This window comes from Electrophorus electricus, chromosome 17, assembly GCF_041902795.1.
Source record: "Electrophorus electricus isolate QZ-2024a chromosome 17, ASM4190279v1, whole genome shotgun sequence".
Classification (NCBI taxonomy): domain Eukaryota; kingdom Metazoa; phylum Chordata; class Actinopteri; order Gymnotiformes; family Gymnotidae; genus Electrophorus; species Electrophorus electricus.
In genome coordinates this window covers 8,219,367-8,247,168 of record NC_137513.1, presented here as the reverse complement: position 1 = coordinate 8,247,168, position 27,802 = coordinate 8,219,367, and the positions used below count along the sequence as shown (strand labels likewise).

Here is a 27,802-nt window from a genome sequence, read left to right as displayed (position 1 = left end):
AATTCATCGGTAAATCACAAAACCGGAGCAGGTACTTTTTGAAGCGTGCTGACTTGAACAAAGCATTTGAAACCAACATCATACTATCAGGTCCACTTTTCAGCATGTCCAGTGTTTTTATCCAATCCAATTTCTATTCAATCAGTTCAAATCCTATAATAACTAGATGGTCTGGATAGCATATAGCCTTCTGCAAGATTGCAATTTATTCTGCACCTCCCACTACTCCGTCAAGTACAACTAGTCGCGTAAAAATGATAATAAGAAAACAAAACATTTTAAACTTTAACGGAATATCCTAGCCCTCGCTTCCTAAATATAATGCAATGGCAAGATATGTTGAAGAGGCGCTTAATCTCCACGGAGCGCTCCATGGATTAAATATACGTTTCCAGCACTGCTGCTAGACATATTTAATCATTCCTCCGTGTAACCGGAGCAAAGACTTTGCCAGGACTCGACTGCTGCCAGATTGGAAGATAATCCTGCGGACGGACGTTTGAGGATCAACATCTTGTCTATACTCTCAGTATTGAGTGCGCGCACGGAGAGCGACGTTCGCGCCGCGGTTTGTCCGCGCAGCCCCAAATCTTTGTAACCTGGAATGAGTACTCGGGGTAACAGTTAAGTGTTGAGTGATCCACGCGTGTGGGCGCGTAAAAGGAAAGGCGGAGCTCGTTTTGAGTTGAGCACCGACGCATGCCGGAGACGCGTGCTGGCACCAAGATGAATGACAGGAAAAAGGCGCGTGGCAGTTACGCTTGGACTGGAATGTTAAGCGGTACTCTTGTTGGCATGAATTGACAGAAGGATACCAATGTTAAAAACCAACTCTGCCCGAGTATCATGGCGAAAAGGAAAGGACTGTTATTCTCGTTGCTGTGTCTCATAACAGACCTGTGTGCGAGTTCGCAGCAAGTCTTGCGAATTGGTACGTATTTTATTTTACACAGTAGATTATTTGACTAATCTTTGTTTTAGTCTACTGGACATATGAATGGTACTTGTAAATCAGGTGTGATACTCCGTTATTGGCCGTTAAGCGCTGGAAAACCTGAAATGCATGTGAAAAAGGGTAAACCTGCGCTATTAGAAAACACGCGTACAAACACGCACGCACGCATTACTATCTATAAACAATACTGCAGTGTTTTTATGTGTCGGGACCCAAAAGGTTTTAGAATGTGTGTTTCTGGATTGGGTTAATAAAACTCATTCCTAAAAATATGAGACGCACGTGGACGAATTGTATAGCTAGTTATTTGTTTGTCTTGTGTTGCTTTGTTTGCATGTTCGTTTTTAAAGCGAAGACAGCGTTTAGCTGCAAAACACCTGTTGATAGATTCCGGTGTCTACGATTTTCAAACACACGCGGACAACATCTTGCGCTCGTGCGCAATATGGACTAGCCTATTCAGTTAATGTCACATTAAGAAGCATATTTACTTTAATCCTTTAATCGGTGTAATCCTTATTTATGATTTAACGCAACAGTCAGTGCGCTAATCAGAGTTCGCAATGGCCTGCTGTTGATCCGAACAAACCCTGATATTGTGGAATGAAGAGCCGGGTTATTAGTTATGATGCAGCATCTGTTCTGGTTTTATACCTTACGTGGTGAGGACGAATAATGCTACTTCGGCATTCTTTATTTATTTGTTGCTATTGTTTTTGTTTGCTTACACCTTTTCTGCAACAAAGAGCCCATGACCCTGACATTTTGTAATCTACACATCACAGAGGATTTGACCTCCAAAATCTAATTTTGAATCTGGCTCGAGCATAAATGTAGGTCACCGATGTAGACATATCAAACATCTTTATCTATGCCTTACTGATAGAAATTAGCGGAGCATACCTTTCATCACCTTTGCTTCATTTAAGATGCGTGCAGTAATATCATCTCTCTCTCTCTCTCTCTCTCTCTCTCTCTCTCTCTCTCTCTCTCTCTGGTGTTGCCTAATCTTTGTCATTCTGTTTGGAACCACTTGCTGAACACACAATGTTTTCCTTATGCTGCATGCTTTTATAACCACCTGATTCTGACCCCTGATCAGCCATTACCTTTTTTTTTCATTGCCTGTACTCAGTATTTCCCAATAATCCATCTGTGCTAATCTGACTGTGGATCGCAGCTCCAAGTCTGAGACAGCCACACAGAACACGGTCAACACTTGTCTGCTCTGATAACGGGGTGCTGCTGTGTCCACCGAGCATCACACTAAACCACTCAAACTGGCTGGCGATGCTGATTTAGCCTGTCTGTTGCTCTCCTTAATGTGGCCCTCTTGGTTTGTGATTTAATGAGGCATTTTTGTCTGGATATGACTCGGGAATCTACTGGAGTGCAGTGATGGGAGTAGAACTAAGTTCATTAAAAATGTAAACAGTGATATCAGCAGAACACAGAGGGATCTCAGTGGCTCACGTATCAACGAGGCACACATGTGGATGTGCACATGTGCATGCACGCATGTGTTTGTGTGGCTCTGGGATAGAGAGATGTGGGCTAGGCAGGCCTTTGGAATCCTGCGTGAAAGCTTGGACAGAACAGTGACATCATTGTGCTCTGGTCGTTTACATGCACCCCCACATGGCATTGAGTGTTGTTTCACAAAAAACAGTGCTCTCTCGCTGTCTCTCTGTGTCTGTCTGTATCTGTCTATCTATCTATCTTTATATACCTATGACATCTTGCACAGAAAAGTTTGAATGAATGAATGATTTGAATGATTGAAATAACATCCATCGTGTTCATCTGTGTCCAGCTGGTCTTAAATGAACATGGTATGTGCTCAGTCTTTGATGTTCTTTGATTCTACACCATCACTTTTCTGAGATGTGTATGGAAAAATGGTCATTTAGCTGATTGGCTGGCTTAATTCAAATTTATTATTATCTTATGTTTTTCATTTCTGTATTTGCTGAACATTGGCTAAAAATGGATGGTGATTTGGGCCTTGCCATAATAACATAGAAATATTTGGGACATTCATCTTGTGGTATACCCAACAGGAGTGGTCATTTGGTTCAGCTTTAAAATTACACACATCAAGAATTTTTCATCATAACATCTATTAAGAATCAGAGATATTAGATAGATAAATCACAGAATGACCATTTTATGAGTCCTGCTCTTGACTATGGTTTGTCTGTCCCAGGGTATTATTGTTCCGGTCATACTGCCAAATTAGTAGAAACAGTCAGACAGCACTCGTATACAATGCAATGTATTTAATTGACTCAGGAATAAAAACACGAATGTTTCGGCCACTAGGCCTTCAATCATCATTGTCCAAGAATAATATCCAATCATACAGTCCCCACACTAGCCACTATATCTGTTCCAATTTAAGCAGCAGAATTGCAACCTCACCTCCTGGTACCCAGGAGACAGCAAAGCAAAATTCCAAAAGGTACCCATGTGTGAACCAGTTGCTTAAACAGTGAAATTTGCATGTCCTCATTAAGTGCAAGTGATGATACATGGAGAGACCCACGAAGAGTTGATGTGGTGTGTATTAGGTATTTTCTGACACACACTGGTGGAAATCAGAACAGAACAGAGCTATTTGAACCTCTTCGCCTCTGACTTAATATGTTTTTATTCAAGCATATTATTTAGTAGTGAATAATCAACAACAGTAACAACACTGAAACTAACATGAAAAGCATGTAATTACAAGGATAAGGAATGAGAGTGGGAACCACGGGCAGGTCCTTGAAAGACAAATGGGAGACAGAAGATCAAAACACAGGCCAGCAAGTGAGAACAGGCAGCATGCAATTACATCCTGAGCTCCCATCTCATCGTACAAGGAGCGAATTTACACATCCACCTTAATCCTGTTAACTTCAAGAGTTACACTGATGTTTTAATTCAGGGTAGGAGACAGCTTAATTTCCATTGTAGCTAATTAACACATTGAGGGAGGATTGATTCTTTGCCCTCATTGTAATTTAGTTCTGTGACTAATATGAACAGTGTCTTATGTCAATAGCAGTGAGAGGACAAGGGGAAGAAACAGCCATCATATTAAACTGACAACTTTCAAATTACATAACTAAAATGACTTTACTTTGCCTTGCAGAGTGAAGTTTAAAGATGAATAGCTCTGGGGTGGATTAGAGTTAGGTAAGAGTTCTGGACTCAGACTCAGATCCCACTCAATTCAGGGGCAAATAAATCATTTGTGTTCTGTTTGACCTTTGCAGTAGTCATGATAATACTTTCTATATGCATTCATAACATGTTAGGTGCCATGTATCATTGCTTTTAATACAAGAAACAGACCATTATAACCGCACTTAAGTATAGTCACACACATAATTAATTATGTTACAATTGTTAATTGTAATTTAACACTATATTACAGACATTCATAGATATACCCCCAAAATAAATTTCCACTTCTGAATCATCAGTTAAAATTGATTGCCTCAATTCATTTAATCTTGTGTTCTGATATGAAATTGGTAGTTGTCACAGAGTGTTCAATCAGCTATCCACATCATAATTCATAGTTTAATTACTACCTTCACTAATGACCTGTTAAGATCAGGCATGATACACAGTTAGATCTTACAAATACTACAAAACATTTGATTTTATGCATTCAAGAAAAATCAAAGGTATTTGCTAATGTATAATGCCTACATCCCCAAATCTTTTTAGGGTATGGGTTATAGTGCATTTCTACGTCGTTACAGTGACTTTAAAGTGCACAGTGCTCCTCCATGTGACAAGGCTGGCAGCACATGACGAAGCAGACTGCGGATGTCCCATATTCATTTACGTTTCTGCGGATTGGGAAAACAAGGCAGTTAACTAACACAAGAGCAAAACTAACAGAACCAGAACGAGGCTAGAAAGAACTCACACAAGGAACAACACACTGAGAGAACAAAACCAAGAACTAAACCCTAGCATACACAAAGTACTTGAAAACTAAAAGCAGCACAACATTTATTTATACATGCCTATGCGTAGCATAGATTGTGTTATCAATGTATGTACAATATAGTATTTATACTAAATGTTATAATGGACACACATTCTATAAAGTTTTTCTGTTCTTTACAATTAGTCATCTCCCTGACCTGGTGACTGAAACAAGGTCACAAATTTAAAGCACCCAAACCGTATTAATCTGCATGCCAAGACTGGATTAGTGATTTTGGATAATTACTGGTATACGTTTAAAGGAGACCTTTGATGCTGATTTTAAAGTTCATAATTGTATTTTTGGAGTCTACTAGAATAGATTTACATGCTTTAATGTTCCAAAAACGCATTATTTTTTTCATGCTGCACATCTCTTTTCACCCTGAAATGCTCTGTTAGAGGTCCCCCCCAACCTGGCAGAGCACTTCCGCTCCTACACATTCTGTCCTGTCTTGCCGTCTGCAGACAGACCCTTCTTTCCCGAGCAGCTATAAATACCAGTGTGTTTGAAATGTTAGAAATCATTACAGTGTCCAGTGGTTTCCAGTCCTATGAACATACCTGCAATTCTATGCCAGCAGGCAGAAATTGGCATAATACATGTTTAAACATACCAGGTCAATAGAAACTTAGCTAGCTGGTTAGCAGAAGCCTACGGTGGATTGCAACCGTAACATTACCGCTTGTAATCATAAACCCACCTCCACTCTTGAACACTGTTTAACATCTAGTGATAAAACAGGTTTCCATAGTTTTATGTAAAAGTGGGCAGCTGATTATCTTAAGATTAGTTGCCAAGTTAACATAATTAGCTGAGAAGCCTAAAGCTGGGCACTACAGACCACAACTCCACACTTGAACACTTATAGTAGCTGCTTTGTTTGCTTTAAACATCACAAATCCACAAATAATAATGCATACTTACAGGTTGGGACCCATGGCAACAAAACTGAACAAACCCCTCCCGAGCTCCAGTGCTTGCTGTGCATTGTGTGAGGGTGTACCAAACTTGCCGTTAAAACGGGCAATATGCATCACAATAGTCTAGCTTTGAGATGACTAGAGACTGCACAAGCACCTGGGCAGCTTCCTGTGAGAGAAGGAGCCAACTCCTTCATATGTTACAAAGGAGAAATATTCAAGAACAGGCCAGATTTGAAACATGAGTCAAGAATGAGTTTGAACTGGTTGTCCAAAGTTATGCCCAGACTACAAGCATCTTCAAATGGTGATACCAGGGAGTTCTTGAAGGAAACTGTGAGGTCATGGTAAGGGTTGGGTAGTTCTTGGGATGTACGAAGCTCAGTTTTACTGGGGTTAAGCTTCAAGTGATGGGCTGTCATCCACAATGCAATGTCAGTCAAGCATGCTGAGATACGTCTGGGAAACTGCGTGTCAGAGGGTGGGAAATACAGAATTAGTTTGGTGTCATCAGCATGTCTGAGTAGCCAGGTGTCACCAGGTGTAAGGTGTCATCAGACCTGAGCGGTCTTGTATGCCATGCATTTAGGAACTCTTTTTTTATTACAATGTTTTTATTATTTTTTTTATTTATTATTATTATGGTTTTGCAGTGCACCCAAATAAATGTTTAGCTTTCTTATTGAAGTTCAGGGTTTTTTTTGAAGTGACACAAAGCAGAAGACATGTTAGAATCACAAAGTGGTAATAGGTCATCATCAGCAGAAACCCAGGCATCAGGCAGAAACCCGTGATATCAAGCTCTGTCACTAGCACCTTAATGATGAGATGTTGCTGTTGGTATATCCCATCACTGTAATCTAGATTAATATTTGTTTTTTTGTACATATTGACAGCTTTGACTGTAGTCACTTGGGATTTTACAGATTTTACAGTCAGGATTTTACAGAGCACGGCCCTTGACATGGCTGGCTCACTCCATGCCTGAATAAAACTTTAATTGCAAACACAACTATTGCCAACAACACATTGTGCCCTACATAAATATTTAAATTTAAATGCAGAACTCAGTTGAAATCTGTTTTGTCTGTGTTTATGTGTGCACATGTTGAATGTGGGTGAACGTGTGCACACTTTTCTCTGCCTTTCTCTTCCTTCTCAAAATGCATGCAAATGCATGCAGTTGTAAATTATGTAAAAATGCATCAGCGCATTGGTTACCGAATACCTTTATATAACCTTATCAGTGCAATCAATAAACTATTCAAGTTATCCAGTAAAACCCTACGCTGTTGACAAAGAGCTGGGAGAATTCTCACAGATCTCAAGGTGTCTGCTTAACCCAGGCAAGACCACCACCTTCACCACAGTGGGGGTTTGAAGACCAAGGTCCCAGGACAATCAGCATCAGGAAGCTTCCTTCCTTCCACAACCCCCCCACCCCCCCTTCTACTCTGTCGTTCCCAACCTATCACAGCAAATCCCACACGGGTGGGTTTTCATAGAATGTGGGATCAACAGCTACTATTTCACTATGGGTTATCCAGGGGTTTGTCAGAAACAGGTGGGATAGATGGGATAGATCAAGGGGAACTGCCCTGCAGCTGTGAGAAATGGAACAAAAGGAAGAGTTGATTTCCTGGAGACAGTTTGAGGTGACAAAATGACTGTCACTCAATAAAATGTGTCGCGGTCAAGACTGTAACACGTCTTTGTATTACAAATGACATTATGAAACTTTCCAGTTTTTGTCCATAATCTTTTAATCATTTAATTCACACGTAATGTCTGTCATTCAAGTCCAATCATATTTAGCATGTACAGGAAGGTATTCCAGTTCAAGGATCAGCAGAGTCACTGGCAAGACTCAGATCATTAACGGTATTGGTGCATCCACCATAGCTTACTCTCTCAATGTTATTACTATTGCTCTGCTGCCATGGTTCTTCAGCCTGCAAAGAAGTTATGACATGTTTTCATATTCAGATGCCTGTGTACAAAATCATACAATTAATTAGAATTATTTTTAATTAGACTACAGGTAACGTGTATTGCTCAGATACTACTCAAATGAACCTAATATCTCACCTAATATTATTACCTGGTGTAACATTGAGCGGTAAGGAGGTGGACTCGTGTGCGGAGAAGAGCGAGATTTAATAGGGGCAAATCCAGAATCATAGTTGTTAAAGCAGTCCAGGGTCAAAGAGCCGACAGGGGTACATGATTAACAAAACAAACACACAGAGGCAAACAAGGGAAGCAGGCTATAACAAAGAGTAAGGAAAACTCAGGGTTAAGAAACACAAAGGCTAGGATACACGGGGTACCACCCAACACATTCACATAAACACAACCATTCAACATAAACACAATTCATTCAAATGAACAGCCAAAACACAGGGAGCAAGACATGGTTTAAATACATGAACTTAACAAGGGACAGGTGTGGAAAACCAAACGAGGGGCGGAGAGAACGAAACTATGACACAGAACTAAAAAAAACACAAGTCAGGGAAAACACGGAACCCGGGAAGGACTGATCATGACACCTGCTTTATAATGGTAAATAGTAAAGATATATAGAATAGTACTTCTTGAAAATACTTTTTTCATCATTTAACTCAAGAATGATGTAACAATTAGGTACAAGGCAGCTAAACACATTCAGAGGAGAGTGCTAACAGCAAGCGCAAGCACATAGACACCCATGATTGGCTAGTGTTAGTCTGACTGACAGTGCTAGTCTGATCTTGTCCTACTCCTGTCTGAGTAATACCATCCCTCCCTCTCTGAGAGTACTGTCACTTTTGCTCCCTTGGACTCCCAGCCATGGATGCCCGCTGAATTGTCGGGGCTCGAATCAGCGAACCCTCGAAAATAGGGCGAACGCTTTTCTGTTTCGTCACTCAGGAGGCCTGCTATGACTTTTTGTAAAGCACGTGGGACTGCACCTCTGACAGCTGCACTGAGGTGTGCAAAGGTCAGTGCACTCCCAGGGCAGTTTAGACAGCTCAGTTCTACCTTGTTACTGCAGACAGCAGTTTATCCTGCTGTTTTCTTCTCGTAGCAACAAGGGGGGACATGCATGATTTCATTTTATTCTGTGTCAAATACATAACACATTATTCAATTTAAAAAGAAACTGAGCTGGATTGGAAAAAAAATGTCTGCAGTTCAGATTAAGAGAAAAAAACAACATCAAATAAAAGTTTTGAGTGCCAAATGGAAATGTCGTCTTTAATTTTCTGAACTAATCTGCCTGAAGTATGTCGGTACATTTGTGTGATAAGATATACGTTAACCTCTGCTTTCTCTTAATGAACAGTGACTGCTTATGACTTATATTAAGTATTATAACTGACCACTCCTCCCAAACACATGATAGCATTTATACATGATGCTGACATCCTGGTTGCTGGATGTGATCTATCGAGCATGGAAGACATGGCCATGTGTGACCCATGTCACCACGGTGCTCTTTCATTTCAGTGTGCTGGTGTATGAGTAATGGCTGACTTGGGTTTTTGTAAGGCTAATGGGATTTTTCACTGGGAGGGGATTTACTTACAACGCAGAATTCTTTAGTAATGTTCAATGTGTTAGCTGAAGGGTGAGGCACCCTGACACTGTTCTTTTAGATCTGTCTTTTGCTTCCAGTGTCTTTTTTTTTTCTCATATTATCAGATTCAGAGCAGATAAATCTGTCACTTCGGAGTGATGTGCTTATTTCTACAAAGCATTTGCAGTTCGGTGGGCATTGTGGTATAGTTATCATCCGCTGTCACTGCCAAATGGATTAAAGAAGCCAGACGACAAATGAGATCACATGTGTGACAGAAAAGCCGTGACATATTTGGCCTTGCCCCAGCATGCTGCAGAAGCAATCAGTGAGCCAGACTATCTGGAAGGACAGCTGAACCCCGTAATCCCCATCCAAACACACATGCTCAGCCGGGGGATGTACCAGGGAGGGTAGATAGGGACACCCTGCACTGAAAACCAAGGCAGGGATGCATCATAGCTTCCAATTACTACATAAGGATAAGAAGTGGATGCCTGTGTTCCTGTCTGCTGCGCTGCTCTCACTGGTTATCCAAGTCTCGAAGGGTCTTATGCTTCCACAGACTTGCAGAAGTTTTGTCTGGATAATAGATACATGTCAATTCAATTATTGAATTGAGTTTTTTATGTTTGTTTTCATTGCTTTTTTTCAATGGAAGGCTAGGCTGAAATGTGTTTTAAATGATCTAATCAGATCAATTAATCCCCTCCAGCATTGCCAAAACAGCACTATGATTAGTTCTTACAAAAACCAGGATTAGCTGGAAATTTGCACACAGTTCTGTATACTTTAGATAATGCATGTTTAATATTTTAATACTGTGTGAAGCATTCTAAATTAGATTGAAGTGTGTGTGTGTGTGTGTGTGTGTGTGTGTGTGTGTGTGTGTGTGTGTGTGTGTGTGTGTGTGTGTGATGAAAGGTCATTGGTTGTAATTGTGTCATTCCTGCTTACAGGGGGCATTTTTGAGACACTGGAGAACGAGCCGGTCAGTGTAGAAGAACTGGCCTTCAAGTTTGCTGTGACAAACATCAATCGAAACAGGACACTAATGCCAAACATTACGCTCACTTATGACATCCAGCGCATCAATCTTTTTGACAGTTTTGAGGCCTCTCGTAGAGGTAAGAGCCATCTGAGTGCATTTTCCAATGTTTTCTATCAAATAAAAAATATTACTACCACCACTACTACTACTACTATTAATACTACTACTACTACTACTAATACTACTACTACTACTAATAATAATAATAATAATAATAATCATAATGATGTTTTATTTATATAGCTCCTTTCTTAAACCCAAGGTATCTTTATAAAGTCTAGAATAAGAAAATATAGACAATATCAACAACTAAAATACAGTAAGAAATATGTAAGATGCAAAGAAATATAATTAAAAACAATATGGAGAATTAAATGTTTGAAATAGGGAAAATGTAAAACTATAGAATATTACTTGCTCATTTAGTAATGTAAATGATATTCTTCTCTAAAAGGAAGATAGTGTGGTCATGGATGTGTTGTGAGAGAGCATTCCTGAGTTTGGGAGCAATGGCACTGAATCTTGCTTCCACATTAGACAGTTTAGTACATGGAATGGAAAGCATGGCTGTGGCAGAGGATGAACATGAACAATATGGTGTTTAAGGATGAAGACATTCAGTGAGATGAGCGGGAGCAAGACCTTTCAGTGCTTTATATGTACTGACAGTAATGGGAAGTAAAAGTACAGGAGTAATATGTTCAAATTTCTCTCTGGGGTCAAAAAAACAGAAGTAACGTGTAGATTTTTTTGTGAGAATAAAAGTGGTTCAAGGTTTGAACCTTGATGTCTACCACAGCAAGTATAATTTTTTTGATACACCAAAGGTGTCATCTGTATCATTGGTATTCAATCTGAGACCATTAACTACTTTAGCCAGGGCTGTTTCTGCACTACCCAGACATGGCTTGGGCTACTAGTCAGAGAACAGGGAGCGTGAGAGAAACTGCATCAGAAGGAAGCATCCGACTTCTTCCTCTCATTGCAAACCTCTTATTTTTTGCTTCCCCTGCTGGTGACCAATTGCGTCTTTCCATGTGACCCAACTTACAACGTGCTGTGAAAAAGAAAGACAGACTTCAGCAAAGAAAATTAACCACACATTACGACCCATAGGGTCATGAAACGACTTTGTGTTTTTTTGCATGTGGACTTCATATTCATTCATTTAGTTCACTCTCTCTTCTCACAACTCTCTCTTCTCTTTCACTATGCCTTTGTATCCCAATTGCCTTGCCATAACTTGCCACTAAAATATCTCTCCCACTTTGCCCCAACTCCATTCTTTCCTCTTCCTGCCCTGCCCTTAGCATGTGATCAGCTGGCCCTGGGTGTGGCTGCCGTCTTTGGCCCCTCCCACAGCTCATCGGTGAGTGCAGTGCAGTCCATTTGTAATGCCCTGGAGGTGCCCCACATCCAGACTCGCTGGAAACATCCATCTGTGGACAACAGGGACAGCTTCTACATCAACCTCCACCCGGACTACGCCTCTATTAGCCGGGCTGTGTTGGACATTGTGCAGTTTTTCAAGTGGAAGACGGTTACTGTAGTCTATGAGGATGCCACAGGTGGGATTCAATGGCATTTCCCATTTACAAATAAAATGTCCCTTGTTACTACTGGAAGACCAGCTACTGCTCTCAGGCAGCTTCAGACTAATCAGATCTCTAACTGCGCTTCCATTAGTATTCCTGTATATAGACAGGGACAAAATCTACAAAAGAATTTATGGAAATAATGAATATCTTCACTAGATATCCATTGAAGATCAGGATCATAATAAAACAGAGGTGCATTGATTTGCCTATATTACAGGAAGCTTTCTTATCTCACTAGTAAGGGAGTTTTTTTATTAGGAATAGGACAGATAGGTGCTGACCTTGAGTATAAGGAGATTAATTTGGCCAATTCTCAGAAACTGACCTCAGTTCATTTCGGCTTACATACTAGGAGAATCATGTTTAAGCAGATCATATCCTTGATGCAAGTACTAGTATACTAGCAAGTACTAGCTCAAAATAAGGGAAAAAATCTGTATGTTCTGATAAATATCAAGTAAGCACATATATTGGTTACATTTGGATCCATGAGCCATAAGAGATACATAGTTGAGCTGAGAAATGCTTTAGACAATTTATAAATAATTTCTTGATAAAAGGGCCCCTGTTAGGGGAGGGTGCACTTTCACTATTGTATCCATACATCTTAATAAAGTGAGTCTCTAGGCTGGATATTAAAACAGATGTGTCATTTATATTAATGAAAAATGCTCTGCATTGCTCCACTGAGCAATGTCATTCTTCGGAGGAATTATTAAGTCCTGTAGAGGAACTTTATGAAATAGAATAACATAATTTTAATATGATATACAATGCTGTATTTTTTGAGCTGAATATGTGCATTAATGCAATTTCTAAAACAAGCAGGGAATTCTGAAATGATTTGTGGGGGACCTTAAATATTTAAACACTGCTAAGCATCATTTGTTGCTTACATAACCTACTTTATGGGTTCCCGATATTTTCTGTGCATCTTCACTGTGCTAAGCTTTATCAAATAAATGTTTTGAATTGTGGTGCTTTTTATGTGTTTTGTTTGTTTTGAAGGTCTGATTCGTCTGCAGGAGCTGATCAAAGCTCCATCCCGATACAGCATTAAGATCAAGATCAGGCAGCTTCCAGTCGGGAGCAAAGATGCTCGGCCACTTCTGAAGGAGATGAAGAAAGGCAAGGAGTTCTGCGTCATCTTCGACTGCTCATACCAGAGCTCAGCTGAACTCTTAAAGCAGGTAACACAAACACACCTGGTCATAGAACAGGTAGCACACACTCACCTGGTTGTGGAACAGGTAACACAGAAGCTGAATTGTGGTGTTCTTTCTCTCTACAGTTACTGTCTATGGGCATGATGACTGAGTACTACCATTTCTTCTTCACCACTCTGGTAATATACACACCCCTGACCATGTGAGAGAGCTCTTCAGCCATTTCTGTAGGCCACTGTTTGTTATAGGATCTGTAGGTGTGTGTGCATCAGGCATATGCCAAAGTAAAAGTCAAATTTACTTATACCGAGCTTTTTACAACAGTTGTTGTTGCAAAGCAGCTTTACAAATGTTCGAGTCCAAGCCCCCAGTGTACAAGCCAAAGGCAACTGTGGCAAGGAAAATGTCCCTAGAGCATGAGGAAGAAACCTTGAGAGGAACCCAGACTCAAAGGGGGAGGCCCTCCTCCTCTGGCTGACAACAGACACCACAATAGCAACAATATAAACAATAAGGAGCAGAACGCATAGTGAGAGACAGAGAGAGAGAGAGAGAGAGAGAGAGAGAGAAGGGGGGGGGGAAATAACTAACTAAATAAATAAATAAACAATTAATATCTAGTCCAATTTTCTAGAAATCCTAGTCTGGTCTCAACGGTGTGCACGTGTCAGAAACTAATCCTGCATGAGAACATACATCAAGGGCAGTGGAGAAGTAGTTGGCTAGGGTGGGGGTGTGGTGGGCTACAGCAGGGGGAATCGGGGTGGCGGATGGAGCCATGGCAGCTGAAACAGGCTGACAGCATAACATAAGTGGTAGGTGTACCTTTGGCGGAAAGAGAGAATAGGTTATAAGGCATGTCCAGGTACGGGGGTGTGTAAATTAGGGAACTATAATGTGCAAAGATGGACTATGGCAGATCTAGCTATGGCAGAACAGCTAAAAGTATACTATTTTGGTTTGGTTGTTTTGATCTCTAAGCTAGGTTGATCCAGGTTTCTGTTAGACAGCGTACAATACATTTATGATCTGTGAGAATTTCATTTATCATGAGTGCTTTAGATGTTAGGGATCTAACATTTAGTAAACCTAGCTGCAGGTAGTCTTCTGTAAGTCACTTACTTTAGTATGTTAATGATATGTTAATACTTTACAAGGATCTGTAATAGTGTGTGATGGGTGCAAGTACTGAAGTATCTGTAATAGGAGCAGACTATATCAGGTATGTGTACTGTAGGATATGTAGCAGTGTGTGGCAATGCTGGATGTGTGTGTGTGTGTGTGTGTGTGTGTGTGTGTCCTGAAGGATCTGTATGCTCTGGACTTGGAGCCGTACCGCTACAGTGGGGTGAATATGACAGGCTTTCGCCTGGTCAATGTGGACAAGCCTCAGGTGACTTCAGTGCTGGAGAAATGGTCCATGGAAAGACCACAGTCTCCACCCAGACCCGAGAGTGGCCTCATGGAGGGCATGATGACGGTTAGTCCTCATGGCTTCTTTTTATGGTACAGCACTGAGACTCCCAGAAAAGTTTTTTTGTTGATTGGTTTTTGTCAGTTAGCTTTCTATGTAACAGTACAAAATTAGGGCTCTCTGTATTGTTCTAATAATTGATTTAATAGGCACTCGAAATTGCTTTAATGGAATTTACCTTGTGTCAAAAAACCTTTTGACTTGAAATAAGCTTGTAGGGAAAGCCTGAGAGCAGTTCATGTGCTCTATTTCAACAATAGCCCTTAAGCTTCCAATATAGTGAAAGCTTCATTGTTCCTTCAGCATTTCCCTGAAGAGGCCTCAGTTCCAGTTATAGCCCTGCAAAACCACAGCACTGACCACTTAAGTATCTTTCCCTGCTCTGGCGCACTCGTTTCAGCATGGCAGGGTACCAGGAATCTCTTGCCTCCGCTCCATCAGGTGTGTGTGAGCGGTAGCCTGTGCTGAGAACCGTGGTTCGCGGTGACGCCACCGCTCACCTGTGTTTCGCTCCCCCAGACGGAGGCGGCCCTGATGTACGACGCCGTGTACATGGTGGCCGCCGCATCGCAGCGGGCCTCCCCGATCACCGTGAGCTCGCTGCAGTGCCACAGACACAAGCCCTGGCGCTTCGGCTCACGCTTCATTAGCATGTTCAAGGAGGTGAGTGCATCTCTACAGGGATCCCCACATGGTCCCTCAAGCCATTGCTTATACAAACTCAGTGGAAAACTCAATGGAAACTGCCCTTCCAAACTCACCAGCCTCACAGAACACAGTGCACACTAGTGTGATTTATTTATCTCTTTCTTATACATAACGCACCTCATCCATGGTAGACATTTTCAGATGGAGTGTCCCTCCTAATTATTCAGTTTTCATGTTTCAGCAACACCCATTTCTAATGTAACAATTATTACCGAAAATGTCAACAATAGCATGGCAAATAAAACCCATGTAGTATTTTTATCACTAGATAGGAAAATAACTTTTTAATTGGCATGTTGACCAGCTGTATTCTGTCTTTGATCCATTCAAAATGAGAAAGAAATTGGACTGGAATGTAATGTTATTTTCTCTTGTATTAAATTTGATGGGGCTCTTCAAATATAGACAAAAATCAAACAAACAAAAAGCAGCAACCAAACAATATATATAAGAAGCACTTTTCTTGTACAGCTGGTGAAGAACCACTGGCTGAAACATCTGTTTCTCTGGAAACCTTCTGTACTTTGCTACAATTATTACCATACATGGTTTAACGGTATCACCAATGTGTTAACTCAAGTGTCTTTGTTCAATATAATGTAAAGTATATTTCTCCCAGAAATGACCATGCTTGGCAAAAGAAAACATTTATATGCTGTCCTCAGAGCCCCCACAAAAATATTCATGAAGGCCTGCAAAACCTTATACATGGAAAAAACAATTGTCCAGCAGTGTATGCAGACTCACTTTCCACCTTAGATTAAAATGCCAGACAATCCTCGCTGAAAGGACCACTTTACACCACAAACACCAACACTGGTTGAGAATGCTGAGTTTCCAGGGACCAGTGCACTACTTTAAGAAGACTTCCAACCTGTCATCAAATTGGATACCATTCAACAATTGAGGTACAGCCAATTTATGAAAAGGTTCAGTATGCACATTTTTCCGATTGCCATAAACCTGTTGCTCACTGCTGCTGCAGACAGTTGTTAGTCTAGCATTCCCTTAAAGGAACATGACCTCATTTGAGCAGTGATAATTAGCCTGATGCTTCACCTCACTGCTTATAATATATAGGCATAGTTTTACAACAGACACCATTTTAGCATGGGTTACACTTACTGGTGGATAAAATCAAGTGCACGGCCACTCAGTCTCCAGAGGCAAACACTGGCAGTAGGATGGCGTGTACTGAAGGGCTCAGGGACTTTAAAAGTGGCACAGGATGCCAGCTTAGCTCAGTCAGTTCATGACATGTCTACCTTGCTAGAATTGCCCCTGTCAAGTGTAAGCTATTATGGTGAAATGCCCACTGCAATTTGGAGCGGTGGAAACGTGTTCTCTGGAGTGATGAATCATGCTTGGCTAGGTGGCAGTCTGATGGACAAACCTCGATTTAACAGATGCCAGGAGAACACTGCCTACTAATCTGTGGTAAACACAAGGTGATTGACAGTAAAGATGGCATTAACCTTGTTGCCTGTGAGGAGCGATTGTGGCTCTCCCATAATCATGTATTAGGTAAGTAGTTATACAGTTGGATTACATTCACAAAGGATTATTTTCACTAACGTTAGCTAGTGGCCATGTTGGAGATAGGTTAAACTTTTAACTTTCTGGCCTATATTGTGGGATATCAGTGATGCTAATGGTGATGAAGATTATTGTAATTAATATTAACCTGCCGTGTTTTGCTTTGCCCAATGTAAAAACAAAGACACGCTGTCATTGATGTGAAGCACCCCTGTGTTATTGTACCTCTTATAAGCTTGCAACACAGCAAACCTCCGGGAACCGAGGCAATTTCCTCAGCAATAAGACAAAAGAACACTCAAATTCTGCACTTCCTTCAGAGTGTTTCAGTTGTTGTACTGTTGACCCTGTTCACAGTTGGTATTGAGGCTGCACAGTAGATTGCTCTCAGCTGGTGGTGGGAATTATTAATAGGAATTAATAATTATAATTATATTTTTAATATTATAATAGTACATGTCCTTTCGTCACTAGAACTCATTTTTCTTCTTCTCTGATTTTGTATTCAGGCCCAGTGGAATGGACTGACTGGGCAAATAATTCTAAACCAGACAGACGGCCAGAGGAAGGAGTTTGACTTGGACATTATCAGTCTGAGAGAGGACAGCATGGAAAAGGTGAACACCCGCATGGCCTTGCTCACTCAGTACTGCCACACTGGAGATTACACTGGCAGTGGCAGAATTATTAAAGCGATGACCTTATTATAACAACAGTAGTGACATTGTTATGACGATGACCTCATTACTAAAGTGAGGAATGTTATTACAACAAGAAAATCATTAATAGTGATGACCTCATTAATATGTAATGATGGAGCGGAGCTGGATAAACCTGACGTGGCTGAACCAAGCCCGAGCCTCCCATGCATGAGCCTCCTGCACAATGTCTTTTTCCTGTAATAAATCAGAGCTGCTATTCAAATATCCTTTATATTTTCTTCTCATTTTCCCTTTCACGTTCACAAGTCTGTTGCTGGGTTTGTTTTGGTCTCTGTCCTTAGGGTTTCTCCTTCCTTTCCGTAGCCCTTAAGCTTCTTTTTTCTTTGCAACTCCTAACGTTGGTCTGCCAGTAGTCTACCACTTTCTTTTAATATTAGTAATCTTTTCTGTCTGCAGAAGTAGTGCCAAGTACATTTATGCTAATTTTGAGGCAAGTTACTAAGTTTAATAGTGACTGCACATTACCAAGCAGTGAATAAACCCAGATTGTCAGAGATAAATGTGGATGCAAAACATCAGAATAATAATGTTTCTCCTCACCATCCTAATTATACATGCTACTTATATATCCCACATATATGATATATACCACAAGATATGAACATAGCAACATTTATTTAGCTCTATTACCACACCCAAATTCAATGCAAGCAGTTTCTGTGTCAACCTTTGGCCATAATCATTAAATGCTCAGTCAGTCTGCCTTTACCCTCTTCGGCCCAGTAAATAGAGCAGCTGGGGTCAATTGCTAATCAGACGCTTTCAGTGTTTTATCCTACTGCTTCCTGTATGCTCGCAGAGCAGAGGCTGCTTTTGACAGCAAAACTCAAACTGAAGGGATGAAGAGTAGCAAAAGACTCCCCTCCCTCCCCTCCCCTCCCTCCTCTGTCTCCCTGTCACTCTCCGCACCTCTGGGAGAGATGGAGGAGTAATTGCTGTCATTTATCAGATTCCGTCTTTATCAGCTTTACACCCACAGCTGTCTGTGTCTAACATCATGACTCAGGAGAGTCTCCACCTCAGTGGTGTGATCCATATACACTGTTGGATAAGATTAGCTTGGTGTACCCCAAAGGCCTGACCGCCATAGTACATCTGTTTAATGTATTTAAGAAAAGGTGCTTAAGTTCGTTAAGATAGGCAACGTAAGAGCTATGGGAACCACTTTATGCAGAGACTTTTTTCCTTGCTACATGTCTAACTTGAGTATATGTGGATTCTGTCCCCCACCTTTTCTTTCCATTGAAGTCCTGCTCTTACTGTTCTTAGTTGTTGCCGCATTCTACTCAAGTCCGATATGTCTTCCTAATACAAATTAGACTGTATGCATATATATTTTTATTCAGATTGTGCAGATTATATGTTGTCCCTCAGAATGTTTGTGATGTGTGACAATAAGTGGTTCTTTGTTTACATCAGATTGGGGTGTGGAACTCAAATTCAGGCCTTAATATGACAGAGACCGGCAAAGAGAAGACAGCTAATATTACGGACTCCATGGCCAACCGCACCTTAATTGTCACAACTATCCTGGTAATTATAGTATTATGAGGATACTTCATTTTTAAAAATTGATGACATATTCTTCCACTGATGGTCTGTAATATGGATCTATGGCAGGAACACCCATATGTTATGTATAAGAAGTCAGACAAGCCACTGTACGGAAATGACAGGTTCGAGGGTTACTGTCTGGACCTGCTGAAGGAACTGTCCAACATCCTTGGGTTTTCCTATGAGGTCAAACTAGTGTCAGATGGCAAATACGGTGCCCAGAATGACAAGGGGGAGTGGAATGGAATGGTCCGCGAACTCATCGATCACGTAAATCCAATCATTTTTCTTTGAATTCTTTGTCTACATAGTGCTCTTACATTACTTTCTAGACATGTCTGAAATTCAATCAGCATCTTCCTGTTCAGCTAGTGGCGATGTTAAACATACCAAACCCAAACAACAAAAGTCACAAGTAACAAAAAAGTTATGAATCTTAACACTTAAGGTCAGAGATTCTCCATCTCAGTGGCGTTATTCATACATACTCTCAGATCTGTGCCACTTGGTCCATGTCCAGGCAGCAAGCTGTCTTTGAGGCGCCTCCTGTTCCACTTTGCAGGTGGCTGACCTAGCTGTGGCTCCTCTTACCATCACCTATGTAAGGGAGAAGGTCATTGACTTCTCCAAGCCCTTCATGACCCTGGGGATCTCCATCCTCTACCACAAGCCCAATGGCACCAACCCAGGCGTCTTCTCCTTCCTGAACCCTCTCTCGCCCGACATCTGGATGTATGTGCTCCTTGCCTGTCTTGGGGTCAGCTGTGTACTCTTCGTCATTGCCAGGTAAACAGATCTAGATTTGGGGTTCTGACACAGGCCTGCATGGACCTTTTATGGTTCTGACAAAGGCCTGCAGAGAACAGTAGTCTGGAAAAGGATGGTATAAACCTAATTTCCATGCCTGCAAAAATATGTAAATTCAATTTTCAAAAGAAAATAGACTTAGCAGGCCAATGTTTTATACTCTGCTCCATAAGTCTAAACATGTTCTCTGATTTTCTGAGAGTTAATGAAATTTAGAAATAGCAATAAAACTGAGCATGTCTGGAAAGTTAAAAGAGTGAATCGAGTTAATATTCTGCGCGTCAGGCCGCTTGCACAGTCAAAATTGGCTACAAATTTAACTGCATGTTGTAGGTAGGATATACGTCATTAGAGCATTTCATAAACACTTTTCTAAACCACTTTGATAAAAATAAATATAAATAACAGTTGTAGTCACATCAAGCAATGTGAAGAAACAGCAGAGATGATTAATTCATTAAACAGACGCATCTAATACCTAGTAATACACTGGGTGATTCTGACATTGATACTGGCTCCCACAGACAGTGCTGACTGACCCACCTGTTTCAGGCATCTTCATGCAGAAATAAAGCGATTTCCAAATGATACAGCCCTAAAATTGATCCCCCACAAATTGAAACTAAGTGCACTTTACTCTTTGGTAGACATATGACCACTTTTCTTTCTTTTTTTTTATCCCTCTGACTGTCTGTGCTTCAGTCCTTAAAAGGAATGCAGGATTGTGATTAAAAGGTTCTTGTCTCTGTGCCCAGTGCTTTGGCAAACACATTGCATTTAATACCATGCCCTAATGGCTCAGACAACTCATCTGGGGTGGGAGATCTGAACCCAGCTGTTAGAGGTGAGCTAATGTTAAAGGGATCTGCTTGCTGTTGTTTCTCTAGAAGGGCTTTGTCAGTTTAGTGAATCTTATCCCTCTGCTTCACCACTGCACTTGGAGAACAGATGCAGAAGAGAGATTTGTGGAAGTCAAGGTGACCTCTGTTTCATCTGTCTGTTTCATAAAGGGGAGTGATTGTAAAGGGAGGTTTACTGTCCTGAATATGCTCATCTTATAGTTTATATTGTCCAACACCACCCCACCCCCCCACCCCCCAACACCCACGGCTCCCTTTGTTCAGACTCAAAACATCTGTGATAAACGTGATTAAATAACAGTGAAATAAATGGAGGTCTTTATCACAGATCATGACACCTACAGTATGACATTGCCAATACATTACAATTCATACTCCCCCTATTTGTGGATGCCATGCAAGGTGTTTATGTCTCTCTGTGCAGATTCACTCCATATGAATGGTACAATCCTCACCCCTGCAACCCTGATTCTGACATTGTGGAGAACAACTTTACTCTAATTAACAGCATGTGGTTTGGTGTTGGAGCCCTTATGCAGCAAGGTATATCACATAATATCATCTAAATAAACTACAGATTAATGGAAATATATTACAGATTACTAATTTCCTTTGTCCCTATTTTATTAGATTATATAGACTGTCCTCCTTGATTCTGATGTGAGTTTAAAGTGAGATTCTAGTAATTTTTGTTATGGCACAAATAGATTGCTAAGTGTGTGTCTTTTTTGCTGTTTGATAATATAATAATTCAGAGTGCAACATAATAATGCTGGAAGTCTGATGAGAGAGCACTTATTCTTACCGTTACATTTTTCATGTTGATTTTCAGACATTTTTGGGTGCCAAATTAAAGTCTCTGTTTGGATAATTATGGTTAGAGAAAATGAGGCAGTAATCACAACAGATTAAATCAAAACCAAACTATATATTAACGCATTGTGCTTTCCCCCTCAGGTTCTGAACTGATGCCCAAGGCCCTGTCCACAAGAATTGTAGGAGGCATCTGGTGGTTCTTCACCCTCATCATCATCTCCTCATACACAGCTAACCTAGCTGCCTTCCTCACCGTGGAGCGCATGGATTCACCGATTGGCTCAGCCGACGACCTGGCCAAGCAGACCAAGATTGAGTACGGAGCAGTGAGAGATGGCTCCACTATGACCTTCTTCAAGGTAAGACCACCACACACACTCACTCCATGGGATTTACTGTAGGGATTCATTCACCTACTATACTAATTGCTTCAAGGTGAAACTAAACACACACACACACACACAAATACACACTTACACATTCTACAACCCCTGAGGTCAAACAACATTCACACGAGGCTTCTCTTAGGTTGGTTGTGGTAGGCTAAGAGTAAGACATGAAACCCAGCTCTTGCATTAAAGCTATTCTTAGGACATTTTTAGAGCCAGATATGGCACCAGACTGCCTTGGGCACCTTGAGATTTTTGTATTATGCATTTCCTTTATTTTATAATTTAGGTATTTAGGCCATTCCACCAAATGGGTGCCATTTGCTTGTTGAACTACTGAAAAATTAAACTTCAATTTTTATCTTTTTTCAACATTGAATCTAATAACACATATATTTACATATTCAAAACTTTATTTCATTTTTTACAAAGTTTTTAAGCGGAAGTCCTTAAAAGTCCTGTTACCAAAACTCATGTGTCATTTAAAAATCATGTTTAAAAGCATGTCAGGTAATTCCTTTGATTTCCCCCAAGAAAGTGTGCATTTTAAAGAAATAGTTGGTTACATGTTCAAATAATTGGCATTTGTGAATAAAAAAATCACTATAAAGGCACGCAAGTAGTATTTTTCTAAAAATGCTAAACCATTTTTCCTTTTAAATGAGACATAAACCTCAAATTTATAAATATTTTATCATGTCATTTATTAAAACAATTGGATGAATGACAGACCAAATAGAATTTTAAAAAGAAGTGTGATTACCTTTATTTTTTTAGAATTTTAGAGTAACACTTTATGAACTCTGGTTAACAGGAATGTGTGCCCATAGGTGTGTGCATGCATCTCTATTTTGTGTGTGTGATTGTACTTCTCTTCCTACCTGAGTCTACATCCTGTTTCATGAGGCATTTCTCATGTTGCTTCTCTAAATATTTCTCACTCTGTCAGCATCCTGTCGGGCACTATAGTGTCAGCCTTTCTCTGCAGCACTTAGTAGATTGGCTCCATGTATTCACATTGTAATTCTAATCTTAAACATCAACGACTTCAGTCATTTCAACTACAAAACTTAAAAATCAGGTGAATTAGTATTCTCATTAATACATCAATAAGACAGAACATGACTCATTCCTCTTACTCAGTCCTCTTTACATGAGTAACAGGACTAAATGTAACAGGACTGACATAATTAGCAAATACATTAAATATATTCACTAGGCTAATAATAACAATTTACCAAAAATGTATATTTGTGTAATAAATGCAAATATTAACATGTTACTTTTTTAATCTTTCACATTTTTAAGATAGGGGATTGTGTTAGGGTAATAAGACTGAGTGAAACCTTGGGACATGTGTAACTTGTGTATTTTAACTACAATATTATGGATTTCTTGTGACAAAAATGTATAAAAATCTTATATGTAATATAGAATCACACAACAATGTAAAACATGTTTTTTTTCTAAAAGATTTTAGCAATTACTTTTCTTGATAAAGTGTCTAGTCATGCAGCAGGGACAGGAAACAAATGGTTTTTTTTCAGTGTTGTATGTAGTTATTTGTTTAAAATATATACCTTGAATTTGCAATTGCACTAAAGTGTAAATCACTTTGCTTAATAATAAAAGGTATTGTGCAGTTTATTTTCATGCATATTTACACATATAATGTCCATGTGACAGAAATGGCACCCATTCAGTGGAATGGCCCGTTTAATGAACTAACCCAGCAGTTCCTCTGAACACTCTGATTTAACCACCCAACACAGTTTATGGTACTGAATGTCTGCATGATGCTCACTGTGTGCTAGTGATGTCCTTTCCCTTTGGCAGAAGTCGAAAATCTCCACCTACGAGAAGATGTGGGCCTTCATGAGCAGCAGGAAGAACTCTGCACTGGTAAAGAACAACCAGGAGGGCATCCAACGAGTGCTGTCCACGGACTATGCCCTCCTCATGGAGTCCACCAGCATCGAGTACATCAGCCAGCGCAACTGCAACCTCACCCAGATTGGGGGACTCATCGACACCAAGGGCTACGGGGTGGGCACTCCTATTGGTGAGGAAGCTAGGGTCAAATTCACCAAGGAACTCTGCTACAAACAGTAAAATTGTGCCTGTACACAGCTGCAGCGCAGTTAATATCTTGCTCTGGCAGGCTACATTTCTATAATACTTTCACTCTCTGAAGTGGTGAAAGATATTAATACAAATAGGAGACATATCAGATAAACCTGTAGCCTGTAGTCAGGGAACAAACTTAAAAATTTTTACGTGGTGCACATTAGGTGGATCAATCTATCGATAAATTATTCATCACGATCAATTAATTGATTATGCTTGATTTCTACAGCAAATATTTTGCAGGATTATGATATCATAGCAGATGGCTAAATAATATCCAGTAAAGATGAGTGTAAATGCAGGAGATATGTTTGTTTTTGGCCAGGCTCCCCGTACCGTGACAAGGTGACCATCGCCATCCTGCAGCTGCAGGAGGAGGGCAAGCTGCACATGATGAAGGAGAAGTGGTGGAGGGGCAGCAACTGCCCCGAGGAGGACGGCAAGGAGACGAGCGCGCTGGGCGTGGAGAACATCGGCGGCATCTTCATCGTCCTCGCCGCCGGCCTCGTGCTCTCTGTCTTCGTGGCCATTGGCGAGTTTGTCTACAAGTCCAGATGGAACCCGAACACGGAGGAGGTGAGCGCCAGGCCGTGCGAGTTGCACAGCAAGTTCTGAGTCCGAGGAATGGCAGGACCTCGTCTGGCCTCACAGTGGTGCCATTTGCTTGCTTGCTTGTTTTGTTTTGTTTGTTTGTTTGTGTGTTTGTTTTGCGAATATTTTTGGAGTAAAAATGGGCCATATTTGTGCGGGTTCAGCGATGGCTGTCCACAAAGAGTACAAGGACACAGCATTGCCAGATTGCATATTATAGGCCACCAGCACTGAAAAAGGAAGTACACTGATCTGTGGGCTAGTTCCTGAACAGCCACAAAAGTAATGAGAGACTTTGGAAAAAATCTCATAGAGTAGCACATATCTATGTAAGTTTATCCTATAGTAACACACTCTTTTTTTTTTTCTACAAAAACAAAATGGCTTGTAATAGCCATTTTGAAAAGCTTTTGCTTTTGATGCTGGACAAATTAATTTAATTTGAACACAGACATTTTATAAACACAAGATTTACAAAATAGTAGGTTTAAACACTGAGATGCCATGCTTTCACATTACTGTAATTCAGGTGTTGTTTTGTTACATTATTTAATTCTGGATGCCATTACAAAATAATAATGTCTACCTTCATATTATGTGTCACGGATGAAAATATTAGTAAACATTCTGCTAGTTCCAGTTATCTCTTTGAAATGTTAAAGAAATTTCTGTAGTTTTCTTTTTTTCGTTCATTTTTTGTTTCATTTAATTCCATATTCATGTCCTGCATACAAGGCTTTTGGTTGTTTAAATGCATGTGTATCTTAATTAAAACTGTCCATGAGTATTCTGAGATCTGTCACTAGAGACAGTGATATTTCGAGTTTAATCACAGGGGGATCATTTTATTTTTAATCTGTATTGTCCTAACATACAATAAAGAAAAAAAAACATTTTCTAATCAGAGGGTTTTAAGAGCCCTATCGCATTAAAAATGCTTTCTGATCACAGCGCCTGCCTGGTATACCTTTACAGGACAAGTTCTAAATCCCTAAGCATTTTTTAAGCTTCCATACTAAGTAAAAATTATATCACGCTTCTGAGAGTTATGTGAGTAGGAAAAACATTTATTTTGCTTCCTGTCAGTCATTCCTTGCCAAATTGCGTCTCGCCTCAGCTCGGGTACTGTTGCTTGCCCAGAACCCCCCCCTCCTCCCCCACGTGAAATTCACACTCGTCCTGCCTGTCTTCTGATATCACTCCTTTTGCATGTCTCCTAGTTTCCATATAATATCTGCCTCAGCTCTAGGCCTAAGCCCATCAAAGGACAGTCCTTGAGCTTCGAAGATGAGCTCTGGAGCCATTACACGCCAATAAAAATCTGGCTGATACTGCAGACCCTCGTGCAGGTTCAGCTCTCAGCTAGATATTATATCCTGCAGATACAATATCACTAGAATCACTGCACTCTACTTACAGGAGAAAGATCAGACGGATGCAGCCACTGGCAAGATATTAGCAGGTTTTCACTTGAAGGTGCATTGTGTGTTATTGTGTGTTTACATGTTATTTAAAGTAGTTGCAGCCAATTCATTTAGTAGTTGACATTTATGGTCTGCTTAGGAAAGGCTTGGAGGCATATTTGGGCAAGGCTACAGATTTTTCTGGGTCTTGTGATGTTGGTGGGTGAGATTACATTATGTTGGGAGAAATTCCACATTGTTTTAGGTATAGCATACCTGTCTTATACATTTTGATTATGAGCCCTGAAAGCATAAGACTTGTCGAGTTTAATATTAAGACATTTGTAAACTCCCTTGAATCGTCTCCTTGCAAAATATAATAAAGATGTTTTCTACTTTCTTTTCTATCATTACTTTCTGTCTGTAAATTGAAAACATGCGGAAGTCATAGCTGTGTCTTCATTAACTCAAGCCAGTCTAAGCAGATTTGACAGTCTCCTCAGAAAATCATCCTGGGAAAACACATATGCCTACTAAGACATCAACCACTAATCTACCACATGCACCATTGGCACTTCATGTTTGATACAAGCTTGTGTGTGCATGCACACCCACATACACACAACCACACACAATCTCTATGTGTTTCACATGCACATCAGTGGTGTATTAAAGACTTCATCACCCACTGCTGAAATCCCAGATCCACGCTAACCAGATTCAGGTCTAATTATTTTCACTTCTGTCATGTGTGTGCGTATGTATGAGTATGGCATGAGTGCAAATACAAGTTTCTTTATTCTCCATAATGAGGATAAACAAGTGCACACAGTAGCGAACTGCACAAAAAAACACAAATGAAACTAAAACACACTGGAAGTAATAACTAAAGGCACAGAAAGGCTGACAAGCAGGCTATACATGGAGTGTCGTTCTCAGGCACTGTATAGATGAGCAATGCACAGCGCTGGAGGAGACATCTGGGGAGAAAACAAGAGGCAAACAAGGCACAGCTGCTCCTGATCAATAATTTGGTAATTGGGAGTGGGGCAGGTGCGTTGTGTGTGTGTGTGTGTATGTGAGAATCAGTGGGCATGTCCCTCATGCTGGGTGTCCAGCGCATGACTTACATACACATCAATATAACATCACTGATGGTAGAAAATGAATTCTCTCCAAAACAGCAACTTTTTAGCTGAGGAAAATTATTTGCCATAGTCTTTCTATTGACTCGTGATGTTGAGCTCCTTGCTGGAACCTTTGTCATAGTAAGACCGCACATCAATGCAGACCTTCTTATGCATGACCATTATAGGTGAGCCACAACAGAAGCGCAGAGTGTGTGCGTTCCTCCAGACACAGCAGCCAAACACATGCCCTGCTATATAAATCACACAGGGCCCGCCAGCCGAGGCCACTTAATGAAAACATTCATCAGACCTGTCCATAATCAGATACAGATCCAAATTCAGATTTCAGACTGGAAGAGCTATGGTGAGTTCAGCTGAGGCTAGATATTGGGAGTATTATAGACACACCTCATTCAACTTAATGAGATGCTGAATAGGTGAT

At 40.5% G+C, this 27,802-nt stretch overlaps 1 protein-coding gene across 1 annotated transcript; it reads left to right on the top strand.

The window, feature by feature from the left end:
• The first annotated feature begins 326 nt into the window (after positions 1 to 326).
• Positions 327 to 26,630, top strand: grik1b (glutamate receptor, ionotropic, kainate 1b). Its single transcript, XM_035534254.2, has 15 exons — positions 327 to 931; positions 10,388 to 10,555; positions 11,790 to 12,047; positions 13,086 to 13,267; positions 13,369 to 13,422; positions 14,550 to 14,723; positions 15,237 to 15,380; positions 17,471 to 17,578; positions 19,103 to 19,216; positions 19,304 to 19,507; positions 19,800 to 20,023; positions 21,329 to 21,447; positions 21,862 to 22,079; positions 23,946 to 24,171; positions 24,562 to 26,630. Exons 1-15 carry the CDS (start codon positions 847 to 849, stop codon positions 24,849 to 24,851), a joined length of 2,568 nt encoding a protein of 855 aa, XP_035390147.1. The 5' UTR covers positions 327 to 846; the 3' UTR covers positions 24,852 to 26,630.
• The last annotated feature ends 1,172 nt before the right edge of the window (positions 26,631 to 27,802 follow it).